The sequence below is a fragment of the Lampris incognitus genome, chromosome 19 (genome assembly GCF_029633865.1).
Source record: "Lampris incognitus isolate fLamInc1 chromosome 19, fLamInc1.hap2, whole genome shotgun sequence".
Classification (NCBI taxonomy): Eukaryota; Metazoa; Chordata; class Actinopteri; order Lampriformes; family Lampridae; genus Lampris; species Lampris incognitus.
Window position 1 is genome coordinate 8,357,209 of NC_079229.1, and position 14,213 is coordinate 8,371,421.

A 14,213-nucleotide genomic window follows, 5' to 3' on the forward strand; every position below is an offset into this window, starting at 1 on the left:
TACTTAGTGCTGGGCTGTCTCAGGCATGTAGTTGCACATCCTCCATCTTGGGTTTTGTCTGGTGTGGTAGACCCCTGCCTCAACCGATCTGGTGCTGAGTGCCAGTTTTTGTGCTGCTATAATCAGAGCCTCTGTGTTGTCCTTCAGTGCAGCCTTTTCGAGCTGCTGGTAGGATTTCTCTATCAGCCACATCTTCTATCTGTCGATGGTACATCCCATGGTGGGGCTTAGTCTTCCATGATACCGCCTCTTCTTCTTCCTCCCCACTCTATCTTCTGCTGCCTGAGGTACTCACTCAGCAGTCCGCCCTGGGGGGGGGGGGGGTCTTTCTGATGTACTTATGGATGTTCCTCGTTTCATCCTGGATAGTGGCTCTGACATTCACTAACCCTCAGCCCCCGTCTTTTTGCTTAACGTACAGTCTCAGGCTGCTGGACTTTGGGTGTAACCCTCCATGCATTATGAAGAGTTTCTGTGCCCTGATATCTGTGGCCTTTACCTCCTCCTTTGGCCAGCTTATTATTCCAGCTGGGTACCTGATGACTGGTAGAGCATATGTGTTGATGGCTTTGATCTTATTCTTCTCATTGAGCTGGCTCCTCAGGACCTGCCTCACTCTCTGGAGGTATTAGGCTGTAGCTGACCTCCTGCTGCATCCTCATGGTTTCCATTTGCCTGTGGAATACCCAGGTACTTGTAACTGTCCTGTATGTCTGTTATCCTGCCATCTGGTAATTCAACCCCTTCAGTCTTTTTGCCACCATTCGAACGCACTTGTCCAGTCGGAATGACATCGTGATGTTGTCTCTGTAGATCCTAATGAGGTGGATCAGGGAGTTAATGTCTCACTCATTCCTGGCATACAGCTTGATGTCATCTATGTATAGGAGGTGGCTGATGGTACCTCTACTACTGAACCTGTATCCATATCCACTCTTTGTGATAATCCGACTGAGGGGGTTCAGGCCTATGCAGAACAGCAGTGGGGGTAGTCAATCAATTCCACCCATTTCGAATCAAGCTTCTCCCCTTGCACCCTCAGTATAAACGTGAATCTTTCCATATTATATATTTCCTCTACCGCACTCAACCACTGTTCTTTAGTAGGTGGATCACTCTTATACCATGCTCTTGTTATAGCTTTCCTACTAGTGACAAGCAAGATTTTGACTAGGTACATATCACTACCTTGTACGTTTTCCTCCATCAGATTCCCCAAGTATAATACTAATCCAGTCATAGGCACTTCATAACCCAAAATCGTCTTCAGAGCCCCACATATTTCTTCCCAGTACTCTTTCAACTTGGGGCACTTCCAAAATATGTGAGAATGGTCAGCCCCAACCTGGCCACACTGTCTCCAGCAATCATTATGTTCTGGTGCATACCTCCCCTTCACTTTTGGTGTTATGAAGTACCTGATGACATTTTTACAACCAAACTCCCTCCACAACCTTGAAGCAGTGGCTGAGTGCTGAATCCTACATACATTTTCCCACTCCGCCTCGGTCATCTCCAGCTCCAATTCTCTATCCCACTTAACCTTTATATATTTAGTTGAGTTACCTCTGTTCTCAAGCAGTGCTTGGTATAAAGCTGAAATGGCCCTCACTTTCTTCCCTTTATATGCATTAGCCACCAATCGAATCAGCGGGTTCTGTTCTACAGATTTGTCTATTTTTATTTCCTCGGCATAATAATCTTTCACCTGAATATACCTATAATAGTCTCCAGCACCCAAATCAAACTTGTCCTTAAGACATTGAAAACTTTGTATCTCCCCTTTATCCATTATAGTACATATTGCCGTGATGCCCCTATACTCCCGTCTTTTGAAACTCCAATCATCTTTCCCTGGTTGAAATCTACTGTCATGAGCTAAGAACCTTGGTTTCTTTTTCCAGTTTGTATCTCTTAATCACAGCGTTCCAAATGTCTAGAGTGAATTTAGTGATCGTGTCCAATAATTTCCCCTGTGTCCTAAAAAGTTCCCTGTCCCCTAACAATGTCTGAATCTGAAAGCCCTCCCTCCCTGCTAGCCCTCCCGTTTCTATGTATCTCCATCTGGCTTCATAATTTGAATCACACCAGCATAACACTGCCCTGAGCTGGGCTGCATAATAATAATCCTCGAGATTAGGCACTGCCATTCCCCCTTTCTCTTTGGGCAAAGCATCTCCAGGATTATGGTTGCAGTGGCATATACAAGCTCGCTGGTCTCTGGGTTAGGGTTAGGTCAAGTTGCAGTTGAGATATTGCATAAGGCTGTGTTCACATCTTGCAAGCAGGCTTTGTGATTGTACTTTGTCACTGAGTCATGAAAGTTGAGCCCAGGGGTTGACTGTCTTTAGTTTAGCCATGATTCTTATTTGAACCCCATTAGCTTCAGCTGTCATGGCTGGTAGGATACTTTCAGCTGGCCGGAGTCTGTCCTCATTTATCTCCTGCCAACTGGGTGGCGAGTCGGGGTGATGAATTCCATAATCATGCTGTTGGAGCCTCTCCATCTCAAGTTTTGCCAGTAGCTTCTTTCTACTGAAGTTCGAGCATTGAGCCACTATCTGCTTCTGAGTCAGTATGGAAGTAGGTCTCCTACTGGTCCACAATTCCCACAAATGTTTCATAGAGCCCTTCTCCTGAGGTCTGCTGTTATAGTAGCAATCCATCAATTTCAGGTTCTTGGCCCTTGTCCATGAATGTCTTTTTCCAGTTGCCCATTTCTCATCGGGTTGACCTGGTTGCCAACACCTGACACGGATCTTGTTAACCCGGTGACATCTGAGCTGGTATGACTCTATTAGTGTTACTGTCACTCATGTCTGAGGTAGTTGGCTTGTATGGCATTAAGACTGTAAACCACAAACTCTTACTGGATGTATATATATATAGATAGATAGATAGATAGATAGATAGATAGATAGATAGATAGATAGATAGATAGATAGATATAGATATATAGACAGATAGATATACACTCACCGGCCACTTTATTAGGCACACCTGTCCAACTGCTCGGTAATGCAAATTTCTAATCAGCCAATCACATGGCAGCAACTCAATGCATTTAGGCATGTAGACATGGTCAAGACGATCTGCTGCAGTTCAAACCGAGCATCAGAATGGGGAAGAAAGGTGATTTAAGTGACTTTGAACGTGGCATGGTTGTTGGTGCCAGACGGGCTGGTCTGAGTATTTCAGAAACTGCTGATCTACTGGGATTTTCATGCACAACCATCTCTAGGGTTTACAGAGAATGGTCCGAAAAAGAGAAAATATCCAGTGAGCGGCAGTTCTGTGGGCGAAAATGCCTTGTTGATGCCAGAGGTCAGAGGAGAATGGCCAGACTGGTTCGAGCTGATAGAAAGGCAACAGTAACTCAAATAACCACTCATTACAACCGAGGTATGCAGAAGAGCATCTCTGAACGCACAACACGTCGAACCTTGAGGCAGATGGGCTACAGCAGCAGAAGACCACACCGGGTGCCACTCCTGTCAGCTAAGAACAGGAAACTGAGGCTACAATTCGCACAGGCTCACCAAAATTGGACAATAGAAGATTGGAAAAACGTTGTCTGGTCTGATGAGTCTCGATTTCTGCTGCGACATTCGGATGGTAGGGTCAGAATTTGGCGTCAACAACATGAAAGCATGGATCCATCCTGCCTTGTATCAACAGTTCAGGCTGGTGGTGGTGGTGTAATGGTGTGGGGGATATTTTCTTGGCACACTTTGGGCCCCTTAGTACCAATTGAGCATTGTGTCAACGCCACAGCCTACCTGAGTATTGTTGCTGACCATGTCCATCCCTTTATGACCACAGTGTTCCCATCTTCTGATGGCTACTTCCAGCAGGATAACGCGCCATGTCATAAAGCTCGAATCATCTCAGACTGGTTTCTTGAACATGACAATGAGTTCACTGTACTCAAATGGCCTCCACAGTCACCAGATCTCAATCCAATAGAGCACCTTTGGGATGTGGTGGACCGGGAGATTCGCATCATGGATGTGCAGCCGACAAATCTGCAGCAACTGCGTGATGCTATCATGTCAATATGGACCAAACTCTCTGACGAATGTTTCCAGTACCTTGTTGAATCTATGCCATGAAGGATTAAGGCAGTTCTGAAGGCAAAAGGGGGTCCAACCCGGTACTAGCAAGGTGTGCCTAATAAAGTGGCCAGTGAGTGTAGCTATATATATAGATATAGATATAGATATACACATATAGCTATATATATAGATATAGATATATACACATATAGATGTAGCTATAGATATACTAAATAACTTCGTAAAAAGAAACACTCAATGATAGGAAAGTGCTCAACAAATAAAGAGCAAAAGAATTTACTTGAATCATTGGATATATATATATGTGTGTGTGTGTGTGTGTGTGTGTGTATGTGTACATGCTTTGGTTGTTGCATGTTGGTAACAGTCCATGTGGGGAGCGAAAGAGGTGGAACGCATTGTCTGGACCTAAAACACCTACAAAAAGTATTGGTTTGTGTATTTTTTGGAGTAACATTTGACTCATGTCAACTACTTGTGAAATAGTACGGTCGTAGACATCGTCTCTCAACTCCAACTCCATTCTCACGTCTGAAGTTGCTAATTGGAATATAAACAATGATGGGTGCATGGTAGAGAAGTCTTCATTGGTAACGGAAGCCAGCAGCTACACTGGAAGCCCTGAAATATTGGCCGTTGTCCCTTAAGTGATTGGTGGTACTATAATCCGACTATAATCCAACATTTCCGAGTGTCAATATGACCTGAGTCTGACCGGGAAGATCGGAACTCATGTGAACAGCAAATCACCTTCGCAATGAATGATTGCACCACTGCTTCATTCATGTTTTGTTTTGTCGGTCTTGAAATTATGACACTTTTGTTGTTGATGCTTTACGGTAAGTCTCAGTTGCACTTGCAGTTGGTGATGGCGGACATGTGGTGGATAAACAGTAGTCCCATCTAAATCATGAAGTAGCTGTTTGGATTAAAAATAAGCCATGTCATATTTGAACCAAAACAACTTATCAGATTGTGTTGTTTAATTTAAATGTGAATACTCAGATTACTCAAGAGATCTTTTTTTAATTACAGGGTATAATTAAGCATGCTAGCTAGCTATAGTAATTATTTGGCAGTATGTGGAGTTAGTCAACATGTTAATTTGCACCGCTGATAAACTCACCTGAGAATTGGTGCAAGGTGCTGTCACCTCTTTTCTCTCCCCTCTCTTTCCTTTCTCTCTTTTCATCTTTGAAAGTCTCGTTTCATTTTGTTTTAGAAGGAAACATGATGCCACACCATGTGTGTGTACGTATGTGTGTGTGTGTGTGTGTGTGTGTGTACGTATGTGTGATGTGTGTGTGTGTGTGTGTGTGTGTGTGTCGGCCCTGTGATGGCCTGGCGGCCTGTCCAGGGTGTCTCCCCCGCCTACCGCCCAGTGACTGCTGGGATAGGCTCCAGCATCCCCACGACCCTGAGAGCAGGCTAAGCGGTTTGGATAATGAATGGATGGATGTTTACCGTAAACCAACACATACTGATCAGTACTTAAGGTTTGACTCTCATCATCCACTGGAGCACAAACTAGAAGTCATCAGGACGCTGTACCAGCAAGCCGACAACGTCCCCACCGACGCAGCAGCTGGGGAAATGGAGAAATCCCACTTTAAACAGGCCTTGGTTAAGTGTGGTTATCCTAACTGGGCCTTTGTCAAAGCCAGGAAGACACCCAAACAGTGCCCCAGCCGATCGAAGAGAGGAGAAGGACAACAGCTGCCTAAGCGTAAACCAGTGGATTGATTCCTTATGCGGCGGGAGTGTCGGAACAGTTGAGACGTACATTTTCCAAACACCGCGTCTCAGTTGCTTTCAAACCCCAAAACGTGTTATGCCAGAAATTGGTCCACCCCAAGGACTGGGTCCCCCGCCACAAACGGATCAATATAGTGTACACTTTTACAAACCCCAATTCCAATGAAGTTGGGACGTTGTGTAAAATGTAAATAAAAACAGAATACAATGATTTGCAAATCCTTTTCCACCTATGTTCAGTTGAATACACTACAAAGACAAGATGGTTAATGTTCAAACTGATAAACTTTGTTTTTTTACAAATACGCACTCATTTTGAATTTGATGCCTGCAACACGTTCCAAAGAAGCTGGGACAGGGGCGTGTTCACCGCTGTGTTACACCACCTTTCCTTTTAACAACACTCAATAAGCGTTTGGGAACTGAGGGCACTAATTGTTGAAGCTTTGTAGGTGGAATTCTTCCCCATTCTTGCTTGATGTACGACTTCAGTTGCTCAACAGTCCGGGGTCTCCGTTGTCGTATTTTGCGCTTCATAATGCGCCACACATTTTCAATGGGAGACAGGTCTGGACTGCAGGCAGGCCAGTCTCGCGCCCGCACTCTTTTACTACGAAGCCCCGCTGTTGTAACACGTGCAGAATGTGGCTTGGCATTGTCTTGCTGAAATAAGCAGGGACGTCCCTGAAAAAGACGTCTCTTGGATGGCAGCACATGTTGCTCCAGAACCTGTATGTACCTTCCAGCATTAATGGTGCCTTCACAGATGTGCAAGTTACCCATGATGCCATGGGCACTAACACCCCCCCATACCATCACAGATGCTGGCTTTTGAACTTTGCACTGATAACAATCTGGATGGTCCTTTTCCTCTTTAGCCTGGAGGACACGACGTCCGTGATTTCCAAAAACAATTTGAAATGTGGTCTCGTCGGACCACAGCACACTTGTCCACTTGGCGTCAGTCCATCTCAGATGAGCTCGGGCCCAGAGAAGCCGGCGGTGTTTCTGGGTGGTGTTGATATATGGCTTTGGCTTTGCATGGTAGAGTTTTAACTTGCACTTGTAGATGTAGCGGCGAACTGTGTTAACTGACGATGGTTTTCCCAAGTGTTCCTGAGCCCATGTGGTCATATCCTTTACAGAATGATGTCGGTTTTTAATGCAGTGCTGCCTGAGGGGTCGAAGGTCACGGGCATTCAATGTTGGTTTCTCCAGATTCTCAGAATCTCTTGATGATATTATGGACTGTAGATGATGAAATCCCTAAATTCCTTGCAGTTGTACGTTGAGAAACGTTGTTCTTAAACTGTTGGACTATTGGCTCACGCAGTTGTTCACACAGTGGTGAACCTCACCCCATCCTTGCTTGTGAACGACTGAGCCTTTCGGGATGCTCCTTTTATACCCAATCATGACACTCCCCTGTTTCAAACTAACCTGTTCGCCTGTGGAACGTTCCAGACAGGTGTTTTTTGAGCATTCCTCAACTTTCCCAGGCTTTTGTTGCCCCTGTCCCAGCTTCTTTGGAACGTGTTGCGGGCATCAAATTCAAAATGAGTGAACATTTGCAAAAAACAATAAGGTTTATCAGTTTGAACATTGAATATCTTGTCTTTGTAGTGTATTCAATTGAATATAGGTCGAAAAGGATTTGCGAATCATTGTATTCTGTTTTTATTCACGTTTTACACAACATCCCAACTTCATTGGAATTGGGGTTTGTAAGTGCCAGGAGGATTGTCGGTACTTGTACATCAGGGAAACTAAACAGACTCTGGCCAAGAGGATGGCACAACACAGGAGAGCTAACACGCCAGGCCAGGACTCCACAGTACACACCATCTACAGTGTACACCCATCTACAGACCAGTGGCCACTCTTTCAAGGATGAGGATGTGCACATCGTTGATAGGGAGGAACGCTGGTTCGAACAGGGAGTCAACGAGGCCATCTATGTGAAGAGGGAATGACCGTCCCTGAACTGGAGGGTACTAAGAGTACATCTGTCGCCTTCTTACAATGCTGTGACTGCAAACATTCCCAAATCCTCTGTGAATAGTACACATGGCCATTGTACCTCTAGTTAATGCTTGTACCCATATTTGCATATGAGACTGGTCGTTGGTTTTGGTCGTTTATGCAACTGTATTGTTTAGAAGGGTGGGGATACCTAAGAGGTCACTCAGATGAGTGATGAAACGTATCTGTCAATGAACATTGTATCCAAATGAACTGATTCAACCTTCTTTGATTTTTATCAGTAAACATTGTATCCAGATGAACTGATTCAACCTTCTTTGATTTTTATCAGTAAACATTGTATCCAGATGAACTGATTCAACCTTCTTTGATTTTTATCAGTAAACATTGTATCCAGATGAACTGATTCTACCTTTTTTGATTTTTATCAGTAAACATTGTATCCAGATGAACTGATTCAACCTTCTTTGATTTTTATCAGTAAACATTGTATCCAGATGAACTGATTCTACCTTTTTTGATTTTTATCAGTAAACATTGTATCCAGATGAACTGATTCTACCTTCTTTGATTTTTATCAGTAAACATTGTATCCAGATGAACTGATTCAACCTTCTTCGATTTTTATCAATAAACATTGTATCCAAATGAACTGATTCTACCTTCTTTGATTTTTATCAGTAAACATTATATCCAGATGAACTGATTCTACCTTCTTTGATTTTTATCAGTAAACATTGTATCCAGATGAACTGATTCAACCTTCTTCGATTTTTATCAATAAACATTGTATCCAAATGAACTGATTCTACCTTCTTTGATTTTTATAAGTAAACAGTGTATCCAGATGAACTGATTCTACTTTCTTTGATTTTTATCAGTAAACATTGTATCCAGATGAACTGATTCAACCTTCTTCGATTTTTATCAATAAACATTGTATCCAAATGAACTGATTCTACCTTCTTTGATTTTTATCAGTAAACAGTGTATCCAGATGAACTGATTCTTTCTTTGATTTTTATCAGTAAACATTGTATCCAGATGAACTGATTCAACCTTTTGATTTTTTTATATATCTTATAAATCCATTATAATTCTGTCATTCTCTTTGAGTGTTATATTCTGTAAACTGTGTTCTCTCCTGTACACACAACATCCATTCCCTGGGGTTTCTTCCTATTTTCTCCCTGTTAAATGGGGTTTTCTTTAGGGAGTTGTTCCTCATCAGATGCAAGGGTGTAAGAACAGGATGTTTTATTGCTGTAAAACCACGAGATCAATTTGTAAATGAGTTTATATCGAGCTATGCAAATAAAATGGACTTGATATGAAAATGACAGGTTTCCTGTCTCTATCGGCAGCGACAGTCCTCCGACTCGCTTCAGCAAAAGGTTGTACGTCTCCTGAAATCCTCTACAAAACCCCCTTCACCCTATGAAAAGAAGGCATATCCAGCCAACGGGCTGTTTTCCCTTCCAGTTTCATAAGAGATATGGTATTTCACCTTTGACCTAGACACTCATATCTGGGGTTCTTTTTTTCTTTTTTACATTGCTTCATAAGCGTGTCAGTGTGCGCGCTCATTCATGAGCACATGTATTTTTACATTTGGGGCCGAACAAGAAAGTTCCTGTTGTGTTTATTTTTTTTGTCACAAGTTCTTCAACAATTACAGCTGTTATGTAAACTCTGAATGGCACACTCTCTTTTTATTAATTGGTTCAGAGTCGGTCTTCACGGTGATTTGGTCATTTTCATAGGTGGTCTCCTAGAAGGTCAAAACCAAAGGGAGACCAACACATTTCACACTCCTCGCTCCTCCCACCCGTAAAAGGTTATTTAGTCGTTTACAATCTAATATCTTGACAAGACCGATTAAGACAAGCTCAGCCGCCAAAAGTACCGTAATCCATTCTCACAATTTATAACATCCTTCCTGTGCTCTCTTGGCGGTGGATCTGGCTAACAGGCAGCGGCAGCACTGACCCCCACTTGACTGCCTTGCTAGTCAAGTTCCAACTTGCGCCTCTCATGTTCCTCCGCACCCTAAGTGACGGTGGCCCGCCCTGCCCTTTTCACTTCATGACTGATGGGTGAGGCTCTCCCACAACTGGGCACCCTGTGCTCCACAAGCCTTCCTCTGTCATGTACATCCCAGTACACATGACAGCCAGGGTGAAAACAGCCCTTTGAAGAGACCAATGAGTGAGCTTTGTGACAAGTCTGCGGGGCTGGCGGTTTCAGCTTGGGAATCTGATTCATGCGCGTTTTGCTCTTCAAACTGTGAGGGCCATTGCAGTCTATGGCGGAAGGATGAAGCGTTTAACTACATAAAAGGAGCAACTGTTTTCAGCATCGGGTCGGCGTTGGTGCAGCTTCTGAGAAAGAGATTCTTATCAGTGTTCACCCAATCTCGGCGGCTGGTTATCACAGTAAATTTAGCGGTGTCTGACTTAAAAAAGATAAAAGATCTTCATTATGGTAACATGAGATGCACTAAAGAAGAAAAAAAAAAGAGAGAATTCAGTGGCTTTCTTTGACATTCCTTGGAAAAGGGCGTCTGACATGAAACTGATGAAACTGCCCTCCCACCACCACCACCCCACATCCATCTTCAAAGAATAAAAACGGAGCAGATTTTTGTGGAGGCGAAGGCTGCTTACAACTGTAGGTTTGTAAAACCTCCATCAGACTCCCACTGCAATCCCCAGGTCGTAAAGGTCTGGTAGTTTGAGAGGCAGAGAAACGGGCGTCCTCGTTTTACTCTTTATTATCAGTGTTAATATCACATTACTTTATAACACACTAGTTTTCCTGCATTAGATATAAGAATTCAATGTGATTCAGAAAGCATTACACAAAGACACTAAGCCCATATATGTGAGGTACTTCAAAGCAAAAATCAGTGAAAACAGCGCTTTGTTTTGAACACAATGTTTCCATCCATGACTACACACAGTCTACAGTTACGATTAATGCCCCTTTTCAAACCTTGGTGACTCAAGATAAATATCAAACCTCCTTCGAGATGAGGGTCAAGTCGAGGAGTCTACCAGAGCAATACACACAGAGTTTAAACGGCTCCTAGGCAGGTTGGCCGTGCCATGCAAAGAGCACTTTATCATCAGATTAACAGGTGGGTGGTGTCCACACCTCGGCCAACCACCATAGTTACGGCTAAGAGCGTTCACCAGGTGCCTAGTTTGTGGAGGAAAAAAAAAACTGGCAGCCAAACTCTCCATCTATGACTCTGGCCTGATTACCGCCCCTCATCCTTCATCGCCCCAGTCTTCCTCTTTCCTTCCGCCGGTGCTCGGGGCCAGCTCACTCCTCCCCGGGAGAGGACATCTTGAGGAGGCTGTCCTTGTTGAACCGGAAGAGCCTCCAGCCCTCCTCCTGAGAGAGGTCGTCGGCGCCGCGCCGCTTGTAGAAGTCGATGGACTCCTTGTTGTTCTCCGCCACGATGAAGTGCATGCTACTGCAGCGGGTCTTCATCGCCAACTAGAAATAATGTGTGGGGTGGGAGGGCAGAGAGAAAAGCAACACGTTACCCTCACGTGGGGGACCATGGAACAGACATGACCTAGACAGATGTGATGGCAATCGCACAGCATTTATCCTCAAGCCAGCAAAGTAGCTTCCTTTGTCTACAGACTCCGACAATCTGATCCCATTCCTCACCACGATGGCTATCACAGAGACCTTCTCTAATTCCAATTTTATTGACTGCCGGCTAAGTTTGCGCACACAATTTTTCTTTGATGGGATGCTCACAATAAAAAGACACAAGAACAGGGGAATGTTCAAAAAGCGAGGGGGGGAAAAAAGTACCCACTATCTGTGGATCAATGGAAATACCTACAAATGTCGAGATAAATAAATATCTACCCAACTCTACAAGTGAGACAACAGGGATTTCTATCAAGGCATTGTTTTAAAATTAGAAAAAAAAAAAAACAAGTTTCCATCAATATCTGGATGATTTTTTCCCCAACCTATGAATATCCAACTATGCAATTATCTAGTTTTGCAATAAAGTGTGGCATTATGGATTATCAATGTACAACAATGAACTGATAAAACCCCTGCCGAGTACGTCTACACTCACATGACTGAGGAGCTTCAAGATCTCAGAACCGATGCCCTTCCCTGTGTGGAGGAGAGAGAGAAAGAAGACAGCAATTGCAAATGAGGAAATGACTAATTAACAAATTAGGCCAGCCGAGTTCAGGCTCAGGAGCCGAGCAGTGGCAAAGGGGTTGAGAGGGGGTTGCGTTTCTCACCTCTGTACTCCTCCATGACGAAGAAGTCTTCCAAGTAGAGCAGCTTGCCGATCCAGGGGTCGTAGGTGAAGTAGTACATGGCAAACCCGATCAACGTTGGAACTGAAGAGAGGCAGATGCAGTCAAATGGTAACTGATCTGATCAGCCTTTAGTGAACCGTTTAAAGCTGAACCCCGCTTCAAACCCACACCAGGTCTCGGGCCTGGTTTTATTTGCGCTGCTGTCCTTTTCTTGTGTAAATTCGTCTCCGTTACTGTGTTAAAACACCTTGTTAATGTCGGTGTGGGGTGGGGGGGGGGAAGACTACAAATGCCTGTGTTAAGTTGCCAGGGATAGGCCATATGTTATGTGACAGTAAATGTGGAATTGAAAGAAGACCAATTTTGTGTGTGTGTGTTGGGGTGGGGTGTGTGTCTTGGGGTGGGTGGGGGTGGGTGTTCTTTGCTCAAACTGTCAAACATAACATCCTTGGCGCCAGCCGGCTTGTTTTTCCAGACTTTCTCTCTCTTTTTTGGGGGGGGACAACGACTGTAAGATTGAGCTCACCTCGCAGAATGGCGGCTGTAAAGCAGAACCAGTGTGTAACTTTACAGGTTCGAGACAGATGTGCGATCACCATTACCAGAGGAAGGAAGGAAGTGGGGTGTGTGTGTGTGTGTGTGTGTGTGGTGGGGGGGGGGGAGCCAGACACGTTCGGCACCTTCGCGAGGCGCAGCGTTTCCAGTGCCAACGTGCACGGCGAGCGGGAGGCCGCACGTACCGTCGTTGCTCTGCTCCCCTTGCCGCTCCGCCACGATGCAGTGGTAAAATGGGTGGTCACCGAATCCGTCCTCCAGGAGATCTGCAACAACAGTTCAAGCAAACACGTTCAGCTAAGCGGCTGACCAGCTGTAAACCTACATGTACAAACAAGAGAAGAAGAATATATATATATATATATAAGCCCTGCTGAAGCTTTACCCTTTTCAGTCAGTTTCACTTGATCCTCCATTTCTTCGTATTTTGCAAGTTCCTATGACGGAGACATGGCTTTTGATTAGTCTACTGGTTCGGATGGTGACGTGTGTCAGCATGTCAGGCATCGGGGAACTGTTGCGTCTAACGCGGAAGTCCGTTTCACGGCGAGGCGGGCAGACTTCCCCCGTCCCATAAAGCTTTTGTCTTTAAGCGCGGCCCAGCTCCGGAGGCCCGGGCCGCGCGGGGAATCACGTTGAGGAAGTGAACGCTTCTAGTGCCACGACCCACCGCGCGCCGATGGCGTGACAACGCTCGGACATCCTCCTCGAATACCTCGGCGGCCTCGTCATCGCCTATAGACAATAACCGTAACAGTAACGACAATGTTTCCATCTCGGCTTTAGCCCCGAGTGTGAACGTCGGCCCCGATGTGAACAACGAGATGTAAAGTTCATATAGAGGACAAAAGCTGCGTGACCTCGTTACGTCTTGTTCAAACGTGACTCCGCGAGACACACGAACGCGTTCCGGCGCGCGGATCCTCCTCTGGCGGCGAGCCCAACCTCAATATGCGAGCCCTAATGGAGGGGTATGTGCGCGTGCGTGTGTGTGTGGCCGGGTCGGGTCGGGTCGGGGGGAGGTGACCGAGGCCTACCTTTATGAGGCGCAGTATGTCAGACACATCCTTGGGTTCGGCTTTCCGTAAGTTAAACGTGTCCATTTTCTTCTTTTACTCTTTTTTCCTTTTCTCACGAGACCTCTGTATGTGAAGTGAAGCAGGAGATACTTCTTCATTCGCCTCGAGGGGGCTTACCCTCCGCAGTCAGCCTGAGATCCCGACGTGTTTGTTGGGAGAAGTGCATGCAGCAAGAGGGCCCCGGTGGGTCACTGTCAGCTGGACTAACGCGTCCTTTGTTTATCCCGTCGCTTTTATACGGCCCCCGACGCGCCAGGGGAGGGGGCGGGCACGCTCGCCGAACGGCCCCGGCTTCTGACCAATGAGGAGGAAGGAGCGATGAGCGTCACCCGCCTTCTCCGCTTTCATTTCCGTCACGTGACGATTGTTGTTGTTGGCGTCCGACGTAGACGGCCACGTTCGCAGAGTCTGGTACTGCACCGCTGGCTCGAGTCCAGGGCCCTTAAAACGTTCCTCCT

At 45.3% G+C, this 14,213-nt stretch overlaps 1 protein-coding gene across 1 annotated transcript; it reads right to left on the bottom strand.

Moving 5' to 3' along the window:
• Positions 1–10,571: 10,571 nt before the first annotated feature.
• Positions 10,572–13,954, bottom strand: LOC130129558 (diamine acetyltransferase 1-like). Its single transcript, XM_056299129.1, has 6 exons — positions 13,714–13,954; positions 13,062–13,113; positions 12,862–12,942; positions 12,101–12,202; positions 11,926–11,966; positions 10,572–11,318 (listed from the first exon to the last, which is right to left on the bottom strand). The coding sequence occupies exons 1-6, from the start codon at positions 13,777–13,779 to the stop codon at positions 11,142–11,144; spliced, it is 519 nt and encodes a 172-aa protein (XP_056155104.1). The 5' UTR covers positions 13,780–13,954; the 3' UTR covers positions 10,572–11,141.
• Positions 13,955–14,213: the final 259 nt, after the last annotated feature.

Excerpts from the sequence above, each read along its gene's own strand:
- LOC130129558 (XM_056299129.1), bottom strand. The coding sequence starts at position 13,779 with ATGGACACGTTTAACTTACGGAAAGCCGAACCCAAGGATGTGTCTGAC. Across the intron at positions 13,114-13,713 it reads ACATACTGCGCCTCATAAAG|GAACTTGCAAAATACGAAGA; the intron begins GTAGGCCTCGGT and ends TCTCCGTCATAG. Across the intron at positions 11,319-11,925 it reads TCTTGAAGCTCCTCAGTCAT|TTGGCGATGAAGACCCGCTG; the intron begins GTGAGTGTAGAC and ends CATTATTTCTAG.